The sequence below is a fragment of the Copadichromis virginalis genome, linkage group LG5 (assembly GCF_057382275.1).
Source record: "Copadichromis virginalis isolate Kocher_CV1m ecotype Utaka linkage group LG5, C_Virginalis_male_GT1.1, whole genome shotgun sequence".
Lineage (NCBI taxonomy): Eukaryota > Metazoa > Chordata > Actinopteri > Cichliformes > Cichlidae > Copadichromis > Copadichromis virginalis.
Genome location: NC_140622.1, coordinates 39,619,063 through 39,636,141, shown reverse-complemented (window position 1 = coordinate 39,636,141; position 17,079 = coordinate 39,619,063). Strand labels below are relative to the sequence as shown.

General features: G+C 43.5%; 1 protein-coding gene across 1 annotated transcript in view; it reads left to right on the top strand.

Moving 5' to 3' along the window:
- The window catches only part of LOC146710377 (dedicator of cytokinesis protein 3-like), a 234,835-nt gene that overhangs the window by 145,825 nt on the left and 71,931 nt on the right, over positions 1–17,079 (top strand). The window contains exon 6 of the mRNA XM_085457761.1: positions 14,866–15,014. Coding sequence (XP_085313887.1) covers positions 14,866–15,014 — 149 coding nt within the window. The remainder of the gene's footprint in view (positions 1–14,865; positions 15,015–17,079) is intronic.

Genomic DNA, 17,079 nt, shown 5'->3' with positions numbered 1-17,079 from the left:
AGATTTAGTGAAATAGCATGTCATTTATTAAAACTACACAGACCCAAAGGATCAGCCTAATGGATAAATTTACATCAAGATTTTAATACCAGCCAAACTTTGAACTGCTTATCCTTTGAAATCAGTGAGATCTACATTCAAGAGTTTTTCAGAGGGTTCTTTAACGCTGCAGCGATGCACAAAACGGCCCAGTTCTTGTCACATGTAAACAAATATATATATAAAAGTAAGAAACATTGGGAGACTTCATGTTGATGTTTTTAAGGAAGTATTTCATTAACCCAGATATCTGTCTGCATCCATGGGTTATATTCATGCATGGATGCAGACTTGGTGAAGGTGCGAACACAAACGGAGGTTCGTCCTCGGTGGATACAGAGCCAAGTTAAGCTAGAAGCACCTCAAAATAAAACGTCACGCTTTGATGTTCAGTTAAATCGTTGAGACACGGTCAGAGTTCAGGCTGTGGCTTGGGTTTAATATTCCCTTCACAAAATTAACCCTGCACACTGAAGTGTGTACTTACTCAGTGTGTGTGCATGTGATGCCACATGGACTTTTACAAGTGTCCATATGTGACTAGCTGGCAGTAACAGACTTGCCTCATTTAGCCAAAACGTGGTGCGTCAGAGCCGCGATGCCAAAGGACACCTCGAGTGTATCTGTGAGACGTCTGTGGCTTTGATACGCTGGGAAGGGGCCGGGTTGGTTTTCTTAAGAATACCACAACATTAGTATCTGTCCTAGTTGTTTTAATACACAGTTACTCTGTAAGTTCAGTCTTGCATGAAGAGATGGTGGCTTTAGTGCTTTAGTGGATTTGTAATGGGCACAGATTTAGTCGGGGCACTTGATGTGCCGTGTACGACGATGTCCCGTCTGATCTGTCGTCTCCCCTGCAGACAGCCGAGCACGTGGCTCATCAAACTGTCAGTTGTTGTGGAGTAGTTAATGACAGCGGGCACGTTGTCATTGTGCTGCAGGTAACAACAGATTAAAGAAGAAAGCGTCAGTGAGGGTGAACCACAGTTATGCTGCCAGAGCAGAAACGTCTACTTTATTAATCTTTACGTAACAATAGGAACGTTTTGTTGCTAACAAGCATTTAGTTAACCTGAGATAATCAGGCCCCATCTTATCTGAAAAACCACATATTACCTTTATCATAGAGCACTTCGCTCTCGCTCTGCAGGCCTACTTGTTGTTCCTACAGTATTTAAAAGTAGAATGGGAGGCAGAGCCTTCAGTTTTCAGGCCCCTCTTCTGTGGAAACAGCTCCAAGTTTGGGTTCAGGAGACAGACACTATCTCTACTTTCAAGATTAGGCTTCAAACTTTCCTTTTTCATAAAGCATATAGTTAGGGCTGGACCAGGTGACCCTGAATCCTCCCTCAGTTATGCTGCTTTACACTCGGGCTGCTGGAGGAGTTCCTGTGATGCACTGAGCAGTTCTTTTCCACTCACCTCTTTTTGCTCCCAGTGGGCAGTGGGTACATGTACCACTGTTGTGTCTCTCCTTTTCTTTTCTCTTTCCCTGCCTGACTTTGCTTCTGCTGTTTAAAGGGAGTTTTTCCTTTTCCACTCAGTGCTGCCTCACAGGGGCCAGCTGATTGTTTGGGTTTCCCTCTGCTACTGTAGGGTCTTTACCTTGTTTCTCACCTGCAAATTATCAGATTTTGACCTGCTTTTAAATTTTCATAATAATAATAAACTTTATAGCACACTTAAAACCAAGGTGCTTAACAGGTAAAATAGAGAATAAAAGGAAGATGATAGAAATAGGACCAAAGCAGAGAGGAGAAGCAGCAGATACAGAACAAACAGTTAAATGAGCATAAAAGTGCATAATGTAAAATCACAAGTGAAATGTTAACTAGAAGCATGATTGAATAAGTGGGTCTTTAGTCATGATTTAAACAGTATGCAATACCGCATGCAGGACCTTTCCTTGCTCCACTGCCAGACTTGAACTTTGACTGGGAACAGTAACAATTATCCAAGTGAAAACAAGGTGAAACATGGTGGTATTTCTTTGCCCAGAGGCAGGAGATGACATACAGTGCTTCAACTCTGTATCTGTCCCACTCTCTGTCAGTCATTTTCTCTGTCTGCCCTTCTTATTTCTGACTGTCAGACGCACACAAATATCACACCGCACTTCAAGGCTCTCTGTGGGCAACAGCCTCAGGATATAAGCTCTGCTGTCAAATGTCTTTATCATCAAGTGTGCTGTATATCGCTGTTTTTAGAGTACACACCTAGCTCTATATATTTTTCTCTTTCTGTGCTCTCTCTTGCAAAAGTGGAGAAGAGCTGAGTGCTGCAGACCGGCCTGTGGGTGAGTGGGTGGCAGAGAGGGAGGGGGGGGTGAGATGAGAAAGATGGAGACGGGGAGCAGGTCAGAGGAGGAGAGAGAGGAAGAATAAGGTGCAAACACAGACGTATAAACAGCCAGAGAAAGAGAGAGAGGAGAGGGAGAGAGGTAGTGTTGCTACAGTAATGTTGTGAGTGGTTTGACAGGTTGTGATTTTCCTCTGCCGGTTTGGATCGCTGTTTAGTTTAGCTGCTCGCCAGCGGTAGAGTCAGAGAAACAGACTGAGGAAGGAGAAGAAAACAAGTGGATCCATCATCCCGTGTGACCCGTGAGTAGCCACAGTCATGTCCGACATTTGTGCGTCTGCTTGGAAAACCGGCTCCTGCCATTCCAGTGTGTGTGCGTGTGTGTGCGTGTGTGTGCGTGTGTGTGCGTGTGTGTGCGTGTGTGTGCGTGTGACGGGGAGACGGAGTTGTCCGCAGAGACACAAGTGTCCGTGTGCGTTTGTGTTGTATGTAGTCGCGCACTCTGTCTGTGTGGGATCTATAGGCTTCGATAAGTGCAGTGTCATATGTTTGCAATGGTGAGTCACCCATCGTTGCCATAGCGACGAGGCGATTGTTGGCACACTGTCTGTGTTTTTATTATTATCATTATTGCATCAATGGAAAGTGCATTTATATGCCCGAGCTTCTCATTCTTTGATAACATTTGATAGTAACTGTTGTTATAAACATTTGGAGGACAAACAGTTTAACTTTGAAGATGAATAATGTTATCATTTATGTTTATTATCGCTTTGCATAATTAAAAAACTAGATTTATTTATGAATTATGTTATCCACCATCCACTCTGGGGAATATTTACTCATCACTCCTCAATTTCTGTGTGTCGTGTTTGCATATTTGAGGTGATGAGCTCGGAGCGTAGACGCTAAACTGCTCTGGAATAGTGTTATTTAGGGTATAAAAGCTAATAAGCAGTGTTTTGTAATGAAGGTTTCTTTAGTGATCAGTGAATCGTTTCTCATTTCCACAGCAAATAATCCTGCAATACAAACGATAATTAGAGATACACACAAACTGTTCTCGTGTCAGTGTTGCTGCAGACGGTGGAAGTCGTGTGATTTACGCCTCCTCACCTGCTCGCTGATGCTCTCACCGCTGTTCCCCAACAAATGTGTTGGCTCTAGCTTTGAAAATGGTGTTCTGAATTTGTAGCAATCGGGGGAACAAAACGTTTTATTCGATTGATTTTTTTTATACAGTAAAAAAAACAAAGTTTTCGAATTAATGTGCACCAATAATACTTACTGCAAAGTGCTAGCTTTTATTAAGAAGTTCAACATAGCAGCGAGGGTGTGTGTGTTTATTACAGCTCGCCTGATGAGGTGTTGGTGGATGTGTGTATTGAAACAACTGCTTTCAAGAGTTCTGTTCTTGTTGTGTTAGATGTGCTGTGACATCTGCTCTCCATACAATAGTTTTGGTCTTTTTATTGGGTTTTTTAACTAACATTGAAACTAATAAAAACTAAACTTAAACTACACTGAAATAAAAACAAAAGCTCAAATGAAATCAAATAAAAACTAATTAGAAAATATACGACTAGAATAGCTCTGCTACAGGCTACTGCTTCCTGGGGTGCACTCAGTTTTTCACGGGGCTACTTTTCTTTTTCACATCATTGCACGTACGGTAATTAAGTACTTCAACTGTAGTATAAAAACTAGCAGGTCATTGGAGAGCAGGAGGAGCACTTCTATATAATATTACAGACAATGTGTTTGTGTGTTTTGTTGTGACTTGAAGGACTTTGGTGAAATGGACTGTGTCAGCAGCGTTTTGTGGATTTGGCCTATTAGCTGCTTAAATAAGGATTGTTCAGCGATTGGCTCGTGACGCTGACTTCGTCCGTGTATTTTTAACTTTGTCCTGTGCAGAAATTTGTCTTCGCAGGCTTCCTTGGCTGCTAGCACTCCAATATCAGGAAGCATTTCATAATTTGCATCGTGGACTTGCTGACCTTTGACCTACCTCTAAAAATGTTGTGAGGGAAGCTTGTGCTTCCAAAGTGTGTATAGTGTGTAGACACTGGCCTTCTATAATGTGTCTTCCTTTACTAAATTTAGGCTCTGTGATTTTTATTTATCCGTCTCTCTCTCTACTTTTTAGCCATTTCTGCAAAACGATTGATCTGTGTATGAGTAAACTCACGATAGACACTGTGAGCAGAACTAAAAGTGCAACTCTGAGGATAAAATCCAGTCACCTTAAGAAGCGTTTCTCTTTCTTTTATATGTAAATAAATCTGTTTGTTAAATATTCCGAGCTCACCGAGGTGGGAATGAAGAATGGTTTTCCACTCGTTGTTATGGCAAATGCAGATGGACCTGGGGAGCCGAACACACGGAGGCAGAGTTGCGGTGAAGACAGTTTATTTACAGTGAGGGGGGGTATTTACAAGGACAAAGTATATACAACAGTGTATGAATGGGGACGCGGAGCCAGGACGTGCAGGTGACGGAAACACACACAGGTAGTGCACTCGATCTAAAAAAGGAGAGGGACGAGAATTAGGAGGGTCTTGCCCGATAACCGAGAAAAGCTTAAAGTAAACTTTACAGAGAGTTGGAGCGCTTACTTGGTACAGTTTAATGCAAAAACCTCCAGACGGAAAACAAACCAGTCGAGGCAAAATCCTGGGGAGGAAACAAAACTCCGTACAGTCACCAGAAATAATCCAACGGCTCCAGCAGGCAGGGGCAGAATTTCAGACTCTCCAAAAACGCCAATACTCCGACACTAGTCTTCTGTCAGGTAGCTCCTAAAGAAGACTTCTGAAGAATGCAGCTGATGAGTAACAGGTGTGCCAGGTTCAGAACCCAGCTCCTAACACTCGTTGGTGGACAGTTATATAAACTGCATCGTGAATTTTCCTTTTATTTGTCATATGGAGTGTAGAAATCTCCAGCACTGGAAGACCTCGGTGAGCGTGTAAGGAGAGGGTCTGTTGGAGATGACAGGTGTCCTCGTGTCGCATGTTCTGTGGATCCAAACAGACTGGAAAACACATCATCCCACAGCTTCCATCACCTGTGGCACTGCACTCACAGAGGAAACTGTCCTTCCTGCATCCACCTCTTCAAGTACACGCAGCGTGAGGCGTGGCAGGCTGGCACCCCTGCTATCACATCCTGCTCCTGGCATCACTGCGTGTGTGTGTATGTCTCCAGGCAGGGTTGATACAAGGTCATAAGCAGATTTGAGATGGACTTTGCACCAGGCTAGCAAGACACACACACACATATTGCATGCTGCATGGCGCCAGACTTCCTGCTGAAGAGGGATGGCTTTCCCAAACTCTCTGACAGCTTGGGCTCGCTGGTGTCTTAGCTCAGAGTCGCCGAGTTTTGGGCTTGAGCGGTGACCACTTGGCCACGCTCCCATGCACTGTGGCATTAAAAAGGCACGAGACATTAATTAAAAAGCAAAGTGGTGTGACAGTCCTCATGGAGTCGTACAAACCCAGTGCGTTAATGTTGGAAATCCCACTGCTGTTATATTCATAAAAAATGAATATAAATAATTGTATATCTTTCGATGCTTTTTGCATGCAAACATAAAATATTATTATCTTACAGGTAAACTCACAGTGTGCGCTGAGAAGTTTTTAACTTTGTAATGAACTCTCACAACTGTAAATTCATATCAGATGACACTAAAGAAATTACAGCATTGTATCGTCTATATTTTCACACTGCGGACTGATCATGAAAGTCTTTAATGCAATCTTTTCAGTCCCTCCTGAGTACATATTTATAAAAGTTGTTCACATTCAGAATGGAAAACTTTTCCTAAAGAATCTCTTACATAACACTAAAAAATATCTGATACCAGTGAGTCCATCAGTGCTTTTCAGTCCCTTTGTGTCCCAGGAGTTGGATGTTCGAGTCACTTTTCTGTCGCAGCTTTGTGCTCCAGACTAAAATGATGCATTTTACATAAAAATCTTTCCTCCTTCAGATTCATCCTCAGGAAGCAGCATGTTAGCATAAGAGCTGAGCAGAGGAGACCAAAACGAATTCAGAGGCTCTTTGTTTGCGCTCCCCGGTGATTTGTCTGAGCGCTTTTGTTTTCAGGAGCGCAGCAGCCGCGCTGACAGGCATGAAAATGAAGCAGGACATTTGCTAATGCATCAGAGGTGTTGCGAGCGTCCCCTCTGATTGCAGACGTGCCAGGCTGACTCACGCCCGATTAGGGGGCCTCAAAATAGTAACTTCCCAAAGTAATCAGTTACAGATTACAGTTTACCCGATTAAATCTGCAGTCAAGCTTGTCACAGTTACTGCACGTTACGAGGCACCAAACACAAACCTGCGGCGCAGCTGGAGAGACAGTTTAAGACATGCAGGAGCTCTAACTGAAATCATACTTTCTCCACTATTTACTGAGTTATCTGTAAATATCAGCTGCTGTTCATCATGTTTGGTGACTGTAGAATATTTCGAGGCCTTTTAAAGGAAACAGGGTGAGTTGAAAATTTGCACTTTTAATTCGATTTTTTCGTCCAGTAATTTGGAGCCCTCATAACTTCTGTTTTCAGTGCAGGTAAAAGTATTTAAACTATGTTATGAGATGCAACCAAATCAATGTTACAACCACCTATGATAGCATCACTATCATAGGATATATCATAGTTTCAGTAAACTGCACCAATTTAATGTGTAAGACATGGAGGAACGGAAACAAGCACCAGGCTGTTGTTCCATCTAGTTCCTGATAACTCACTGAACCGAACACACAAAAATCAAGTCCCTGCTTTCACTTTGACACTCTGCTGCTCTCAGGCTGAAGCATCTTTGCAGGATGGATGTGAATAAACCTGGAAACAAAGTTCTTGACAGCTGTGGGACCCTTCTGTATTTGCCCCTGTATTTAGCAAAATGATTGCAGGAGGGGCTAACATGTCTTTTGTCCGGCATGTGGACTTCCTGGAACCTTCTTTTTAAGCACCGTGTTTACTGGACACATCTTTGGCCAGATGCATCGGTGCTGTGTTGGTGTGCATTTGTGAGGCTGGTGGATACGCTGCTGCTCTGCAGAGACTCACTGTTATGGGAGGTGTTGATGGAAGCATTGCACTGTTTGTCTTGGCCTCCATCAGACTGCAGTTTGTGGTGTTTTTCCAGGTGGTTAAAGAAGTTAGTTGTGTTGCATTACTGTGCCAAAACTGTACCAGACTCTTTGAATATGACGACCCTCCTGACCTCTCGTCTTCTGATGTGCCTGATTTTAGTGTATATATGTCTTTTGATGTAGTTTTACTTTTCCAGAGTACATTCAGGAAACTATAAGCTGCATGTCGGGTTAGGCAGCTGTGATTGGTGTGTGCAGGCACATGGTCAGACGCTGATTTAGGGAGCGCTTGATTTGCTTTTGCTTTGCTCCCTGCTGGTGAAGCACACATTTAAATGTTGCCTGATCATGTTCTTTTAACTCTGGGATGCCAAAAGATAAAAATGTGATTAATGATGCAGGTGTAGTTTATGACATAATAGGACAATTTGCATTGCTTTGTTAAATACTTTAAAGTTACTGTACAAAAAATGAGATGAAGTCCATTTATATGCATTTCCAACAAAAGTTCAAAAAGCTCCCTGTGAAACCGAGGGAAACATTAAAATGTGGCTTTTGCTCTTTCTCATTTATCAGGCGTGAAAATGGAGGAAAACTCTGATGGAACAGAGGGGCTGCAAATGTACCATTAGACAGTAGAGCTGTCAGGCTGAATAAAGCCCTATTATATATTCATGCCAAACGGTGACAGACTCTCGCCCTCTGGAGACCCACCTTTGGTCCCTGGCCCACTGCTTGGAAACCCACTCATGTAGTTTAATGTTCTGGTAGAAAATGTGGAGGTGTTTGTTAATGGAGGGTGACATTATGGTGCCTTCCTAGTTTGTGGGCTGTCAGAGTGATTAAGATGTTATTATGTCCCTCTAAGTCTGAAAAGCAAAAGGCCAATGCAGCAAATAAAGAGAGATGTAAACGTTTGATTTGGTTGACGGCAGCGAGCGCGGCTGCTCTGCTGCATTTTAACCACGATCGGATCTTCCCTTCCTCGCGCGGCTCAGCGTCTCACTGAGTGGCCCGAAAGTAGCTTTACAGGTGATAGTGCTTTGTTATTTCTGATATCACAATGGTTCCAAACAGCATCATTATCTCAGATTAGCTCGGCTGTTTTTTTACAGTGCCGATGTGTTAAACCGCTTTAAGGTGAGTGTTTGTGCCTCCGTTCCTGCAGGATGTGAAGGTGCGATTACTCACAGCGGCTGGGGAAAGAGGCAGAGGAGGCAGTTAGAGGAGGGAGGAAGAGTAAATCTACAAATAGCCGGCCCAAAAGAGATTTCCACTCCGCAGCTGAAAAAAACATTAGTGCTCAGCTGTACCGGTGAGATTCTATATTTTCCCAGATTGGGTAGTTTCATTTCAAAGCAGCACACATCAGTGTTTGTGGTGTGGGTGTGCATATTTTGAGTGCTAGCAAAAAGTGGATAGGAGACTTGGTTTCTCCCCGATGTGCCAGCTGGTGCACCTGTTCCAAGTCTGGTTTACTGACTCAGAAAAAGGTCAAGTTCACAGCGGATCTACCCACTGACTTGGACAGATGTCCTGATTATAGCTACAGCCCAGGTTTTGAAGGTGGTTTTATTTGTGTGGAGTTTTCTCTGTTTGAGTAAAGTGCAGAAGATGCATGTCTGCGGTGACTCGGCGCAGATCTCATTTTTATTTTTCCATCGACCTCTATCCAGTCTGGCTAGCTGCATGTTTAAGTTACCTCCACACTGGCTTCACCCTTCAGTCCAAAAGGCAACCTCCATCTTCAGTATAGAGTTTACAGGTAACTTAAATTCCAGTACTTCTTGTATATGCCTAAAAGTGCACACGCAGCAGCATCCTGGCTTCTTTTTGGGTACTCGTGAAAGTGAATCCTTCCAAAAGCTGGCTGATAGCAGCTGGGACACGGTGACAACAATGAATGGCATAAAGTGTTGAAAGCGTGTCCCGAAAAGCATCGCTGGTGTGAATTGTTGGGTCTGGCAGACAGTAACGTTACCTGCCGCCGGCTCTGAGTTATCAGGGTAAACTGAGACAGAGGAAGTGAAGTGGGAGTCTTGCCGACTAAGTGAAAACTTATGGTTCTTTAATTCTAATCTTTTTATGTTGTCAGTCGTGTCTTTGTGTTTTCTTGTTGGTTGTTTTATGCAACATTTGAAATGCTCTGCTGTCTAAAGGTGCTCCACGACTCTTATTCTCAGACAGTTTCCTTAAATAAGGATATAAGCACCTCCTGTTAGTGCGGCAGGTTAATGAATATTCTCCCTTTGATACAAAAAATATATAATGTGGTCATAAATTCATCATAATGAAGGCAGGAGCTCTCCGTGCCCACTTTGCCTCATTAGTAATCTTGCTTTGTGAGGTTATGAATGGAGTATTAGTCTGCTGTGCCTCACATTGTGTTGACGTAGGGCTGCTGTTACCTTACCTGCTCTGCCACCTTTTACAGCAGTGTGCCTGCGCTCTAAAGCACTGAAGGAGAGGAACACAAGATTTCGCTCTTTATCTCAGCACGTTTTACCTCAGCGGCTCTGTGTGGCTCACAATAGGCACCGAGTGCTGGGCAGGTCTCTGGTGGAAATGTGTTTGTGAACCTTGGTCTTTGCATCGTCCTTTCTCAGTACTGTAAATAAGAGCAGTATGCTTTCGTGTCCTGCATGGCGCTGCTGTGTCTGCGGGGATCTGGGCCTTTATCGCTGACTCCTGTGCTGCTGTTTTCACTGAAGAGCACCCTCGGGAACAGGGCAACCATTTGTGCTGTAAATGCTTCTATATATAAGGTGTTATTTATGAACCCAGTGAATGAACCACCATTTGTGGGCTGTCTCTGGTTCAAGAGCCTTACTACACTTTGAAGGGCACGATACTGTTGGCCAGTAAATGTGCCTCGTGTTTATCACAGTGAGAGTTGGTGCAGTAAATAAATGGGAAAGACATCCTGAAATAAAATGAATACGATTAGTCATGATATGTAGTGTACACCCACCCAACTGGACCCTGTTCAATAAAAGCAAGTTTTAAATAATGTATATTATTCCTGCCTGAGGTTGACCAACGAGGTTGCAAGCTGAAAACTGATTATCTGAACATGTCAAATAAATTCATTATATTAGAGATTTGGGTTTTTTGCTTGCCGAATCATCCTGTTATATCAGTGTTTGCATCTTTATTTACTCTTTCTCAGATTGCTGGATTCCCAGAATAATAATGAAGAAAGGAAGCATTTTACCACAAACTTTCATTTTGACTGGTTGATCTGGACACTATGATGGGACCAGGATGCCCTCATGGAGGAATAAATATTCAGGATGTGCAGACAAACATAAAATATGAAATCATGTGCAAATAGAGCTTTAGTTTTTCTGGCTTCTTGTGTGGATGCTGAAGCCCTGAACCTCAAATTTACACTCTCAGGAAATAAAGTATGTTACTGTGTACCTTTAGGGCTACAGCAGCTTGTCCCTTAGCCCTCTTTGAGTCTCTACCCACTAAAGGCTTTATCCATCTTAGCTCTACAACCAGCTCAGGAACTCTGTTACCTCTACGTGCATGAAAACCCATCGATGTCAGGGAGAAACAAGGCCCAAGAGGAAGATACATAACCAACCCCTAACTGTTCACCAACATGTGTGACGGATACAGAACAAAAACTTATCAGAACACCTTAATGATGCCTTGGTAAAGCACAGCTGTGCAGGGATTAGTACTGTCAGCTCACAGCAACAAAGTCCTGGCTGAGGATCCACTGACCAGCTGGGGCCTGTTTGTGGAGTTTGGCTCTTCTCCCCATGCTGGATGGCTTCTCTCTGGATACTCCTCCTAATGTTCAAAGGATTGCATGATAGTTTAACAGGTGATCCCTAATTAGCTCAAGGTTTAAATGTGAGTGTCATTGGTTTTCTTTCTCTGGGTATAACAGATTGATCGACCTGTCCAGGGTGCATCAGCTGGGCTCTAGGCTCCAGCACTGCACAGTGCTGAAGCAGCAGACGATGGGTGGATGGATTTCTGTACGGCTCTAGTGGATTGTGGGTTTTAGACACAGACATTGTCCAACTAATTTTGACTGTGTGGGAACATCGGCCCTTGAAACGTACATGCACGTACCTTGAGGTCCAATAATTAGGCACGCCTTGGGTTAAATGTATGTAGATTGGACCAGCAGGTGAAGAAAGAAAACTGTACTGTGCATCTGTTTTCTTTCTACTTGTTTGTCTTGTTTTTTAATTTTTATGACATTTAAATTGATAAGGAAAAAAATCCAATGCACAAATTATTAATGAAGATAAATAATTTGTACTTTTCTCTGTTTTTAAGAATGACGTGTAAAAGGTTTTACTCTGGAAGATGTTTCTGCGTCTCTAACGGTTATATTAATATGAGCTCTCGTAAAGCGCATATCAAAGCGCGTTAGCTTCTATGTCCACTGGGTATCTCCTGAAAAACAAATGCTAAACAGATGCTGAGGGGAACTGTCGTGCGTGACTCCTGTTGTTGCTAAGCAACTACCGGTTGAAATTTGGCACTCTTTGGCTAAAAGTTGTAATATTTTGAACCTCAAGCACTAGCTGCGCTCAGCGCCAAAATCATGCTAATCTCTCAACTCTGACGGGACGGCGCAACAAGGTTCCCAGTTGGAGCTTCTGAGGAATGGATGCCAGTACCGTAAACACATCGCCTCAGAGTTGGATTATGATTTATAAACGTCTCTTACTACAGGGAACTAATCTTTTAAATGTATACCGTATTTTAAACATCGTCTTGTGCACTCGGGTCCAAACTGCAGGTAGAACACAGATGGATCCATTATTTTTACCCCTGAAGGGAGCATCAGTAGTTTCACTCCCTCACGCCAGTTTTTAATATGCAAGTATCACAGTTGGTAACTTGTATGGGATAACTGTATCCACATTTTGACTTATTACTACATTTTCAGAACCAGGTCATGTTAATCCCTCTCATTGAAGGTGTATAGCTTTGATTGGCCGTGGTATCATTTGTGTGCTGGGAGACGGAGGTGTGCTGGGAAATCACCTGCTAATATTAGCTTTGTCTTCTGGTCCTATTTAGCCTAACTAGCTTGCATCTGAACAGTGCAAGTTGCTGGTGGCTGTCCTGATTTATTTTAGTCAAAGAATGCATGGAAATGGGTGTTTCTGCTGGTGTCCACCACAAGTCTGATGCATTTACTCAGCTGTGAGGCGTAGAGCCCTTCATCTCCAGCCTTCTGAAGTTGTTATAATCAACCAACCAACTCACTGTATTTAGGGATGGTCAAAAGGACAGTTCGTGATCATGCTTCAAGGCAACGATAAGTCAAATAACCAAGGTAAGCATCTTTGATTGGACAATATACCAAACCTTGAATCCAGAAGACCCCACTGGGAGTCGCACCTGTCAGCAAAAACCAGGAAACTGATAAACAATTTTCATGGGCTCAACAAAAGAAGATTGTAAAAATGTTCCTCGGTGTGAGTCTCAAATTCTGCTGGAAGAAGTTGTTGTAAACAGCATGAATCCATCCTGCTGATGCTTTTAGATTAGATACTAACTTACGACAGTAAAGATGCTAACAGTGGCATGTTTCCTTCCTCTGACAAACCGTGACACAGCTGTTCTGCAGGCAGGTGCACAGCCCTCCCCTCACGAGCAGCTGAAGCCGTCGCAGTTCAAATCTTCTATGTTATAAAGAACTGAGGCAGTTCTCAACATCTTTCAGGGTTAACGAACTCAGATCGTTCATAAATGTGTGTTTCAGCACATTTACAGTGAAGCTGCGTTCACACATGTGTGCGTAGATTCAAATAAACTTAGAACTAACAGGGACAACCAAAGCACCGGATGCGTCCCGAGGCTGCACAGTGCCCATGTCTGCTCAGGGCTTCAGTTCATCTAAAAACGTTCTCTGCCAGCTCACATCAGCAGAACAGCAGAGAAACCTTGCGGGCAGGTTGCCAGTTGATAGCAGAGCTGCTTCAGCTGTGTTCACCTAACTCTGGTGTATTTCAAGTTAAGGTTCTCTAAAACAGCTCCACCTCCACTACGACCGGAGTTATATAATGGAGCTCATCTGTACATAAACCCAAGACTGATGGAGAAAGGCAGAGAGATTTTAGCCGGGCTCACTGCCCTCCTGCTGTCAGCATATGTTTGCAACTTGCTCATGCATGTATAAGCACCTACATGTGTATGTGTGCATATAATATACTTGGAAACCCAAATGAAATCTTCGTTATAACATGTAACCATTGTATACGCGTGTGTGTGTGTGTGTGTGTGTGTGTGTGTGTGTGTGTGTGTGTGTGTGCACGCGCCTCTGCACAGCCTAATTTCTGCCCATCTTGCTGTTCTGCCAACAGCTGAATAGATATTTAACCCTTCTCCCTGCTGCTGAAGCCCTGCAGGGCAAAATTAAAGTGCTAATAATAGCATGCTATGGGAGAAGCAGGTTCCAGTTGTCTTGTGTTAGACGCACATGAGCTTTTGTTTCGTCTTTGTTTTTCAGTTGATTTCTTCATACATGAATTTATTGATCCACTATATACAGTCTAATCTGTACAGTGGATCATAATAACATTATAACAAATAATTATTTTCTGTATCACTCATTTAATAAAGTTACATACTCTTAATGCCAGGCCCAAGCCTGTTGAAAAGATTTGGGCTAAATCAAACATAAACCATAAGAATAAGATTTCCATTCTGATCTGGTCGTGGCCCAGATTAACAACAGCTGCCTGCTGATGGCCACAGGGTGGAAACTGTGCATGTGATGCTAAAGACAAAGGACTGTGGGGTTAGGATGAGATGGAGGACGATGATCAGCTGTGGTGAAGCGGGCACATGTCTGAGGGCTGGATGTTTTCATGAAGCTGGGAATTAGCTAAAGAGACCAAAACTTTTAAATGTGCTTTTAATCCTGTAAAGTTGGACTTTCAAACTTGGGAGTCTCTGGGCATCAACTCATGTTTGGAGTGGATCACAAACTAGACCTGCTTTGCTGCCCCTTCCTCTAACTGCCCAGATCTTCCTGTGGTAGAAAGCATGCATAAAGTTTTCAGCCTGATTTGCCAACCAAGCTTCTTCTGTGTGTGCTAAACATTTGTGAGGCAAGTACATGCAACGCAGTAAATACGCATGTTCATAAAAATCTTTTTTCCGTGTTTCCGTTCTTCATGGCCAGCACGTGCTGACACATGTCTCTGCAACACTAAACACAAATTGTCTGCTAAGGCTTTGAACTCGCTCATCTCAGCTTTATTCCACTGTGAGTTGTTTGAGTGCCTTTAATAAACAGCACAGAAACGGCCTTGCGGTGCCCTGCCAGAGAAGTACGGCTGAATCAGCGTATTGACGAGCTGAAGATGAATTTTAAGTGGTGAACGAACGGTGAATGAATCCTCCCTGTTTCTCTCTCCGTCCTTCAGAAACACAAGGTGGATCTGTTCTACAAGGTTCGCCACGTGATGATGGAGCTGATAGACCTGAGAAGGCAGCTGCTGTCCGGTCACCTGACACAAGACCAGAGCAGAGACGTCAAGAGACACATCACCGTCAGACTCGACTGGGGCAACGAGTGAGAAACCACACAAATGTTGCATTAAGACACATTTGCACATTTCCCACACATACAAGTAATACACATAGTTTAAAGGGCAGCTCTTCTTTGTCTGACCCAGACGAGAGGTGCTTCATCCATTTCTGATGAAGCACCTCTCCAAACACGAGTATTCATTTACGTTTTTACGCTGTATCATGTGCATTGGTTGCTCATAGTCACGTAATGCTGCTTCAACCACCAGCTGACCAAGTGGGGTCATTTATGACCTGAGCCTTATACACTGTACTGCCAAACATATTCACTCGTCTGCATTCGCTCACATATGAACTTGAGTGACATCACGTTCCTAATCCACAGGGTTTCACGTGATGTCAGCCCACCCTTTGCAGCGATAGCAGCTCCAACTCTTCTGGGAAGGCCACAGGTTTAGGAGTGTTTATGGGAATTTTTGATCATTCTTCCAGAAGCACATTTGTGAGGTCAGACACGATGTTGGACGAGAACTCTCTGCTCTAATTCATCCCAAAGGTGTTGGGTTGGGTTCAGGTCAGGACTGTTCAGGCCAGTCAGGTTCTTCCACATCAAACTTGCTCATCCACGTCTTTATGGATGCAGCTGGTCACCATGGAAACCCATTCCATGAAGATCTCTGTGCACTGTCCTTGAGCCACATGAAGGTTGGAGGTCCACAGTGATTGAATCTGCAGAAAGTTGGTGACATCTGCCCGCAATGCGTCTCAGCATCCACTGGCCCCAACGTGGCTTACCACATCTTTCCCAATCACTTCCACTCTACTATAATCCCCCTAACAGCTGACTGTGGAATATTTCATAGTGAGGATATTTCATGACGGGACGTGCACAGCTGGCATCCTATCACGGTACCACGCTGGAATTCACTGAGCTCTTGAGAGCGAGCCGTTCTTCCACAAAGCAGAACTGAATGATTTCGATGGGTGAGTGAATACGTTTGGCAACATAGTGTGTTACGTGCACCGTTGTGACTTCTGGCGTGAGGAGAAAGCGCTTAAATGCAGACAGTGGAGGCCGAGTGAGGTGAACAAAAAACAAGCTTTTATTTTGACCGGGACAAACGCTACAAACAAAACAAAGGCAGAACGAGCAAAGCTAAAACAGCACATGCAGCACATGGTTAGTGGCTTTTTCTTTAGAAAGACCCTTTAGATGTTTGAAGTTTGAAGTCTGTTTGCTGAATAATAATTCACACATGCTGCACTTACATGCTGACGGCAGCTCAGCCTGCTCCCCTGACTCCTACACGGGGCAAACACAAGTGTGATTGGAGGCAGGTGGATGAAGCCGTGGTTGTTAAAGTCTCATGAGAGCACGATGAAAGGCTGATGGGAAACAGATGAAATGGAGAAAAAATGGCCGCTGCTTCAGGATTGAGTTATTAATACTGGGAGTGTTTCAGAGGTTATTTAAAGCTTCGTTCTGCTGTCAGAGGGGACGAGGCACACTGAGGTGATATGAAGGGGGATGGCGATAAGTGCTGCTTTTATTATAATTAATAGTAAAAGAATTATTCAGGTTACCGCGGGGTGTTTCAGGTCATGTGACTGCTTCCAGTCATTACTGATGCTGCTTTAATCGAGTTCACATTTAGATATAAGTAGGAACTACTTACCGACGATGTGATTTTAGCACATCAGTGTAAAGCAGAGTTATTCGTCCAGTCAGTGGCTTTGCTAAAGAGAGAAGCAGCTCAGTGAATCATTTTAGGCTGCAAAAGGGCCAAAAAGGAGCTAATGAGGTGCTACTTATCTTGTTGCTCTCTGCTAATTCAGTCTCCAGCTGGTAAAAAGAAGTGACGTGTCATGTAACAGAGCAGCAGACGTAATTCATAGCCCGAAAGCCAGTTCATGGTGAAAGGTTGCATTGCAGGAAAACAAGCTCGCTTTCATCATTTCAAATAATGGCTCCATTGTTCCTGATGCATCACGAGCATGGAAGTGTGTGCATGGAGAACACAACTTATCAATGAATCCATGAATGGCAAACATTTGTCGGGTCAAGTGTCTCCAGCATGAGGACATTTAGTGTGTCTGAGGAGCCTGAA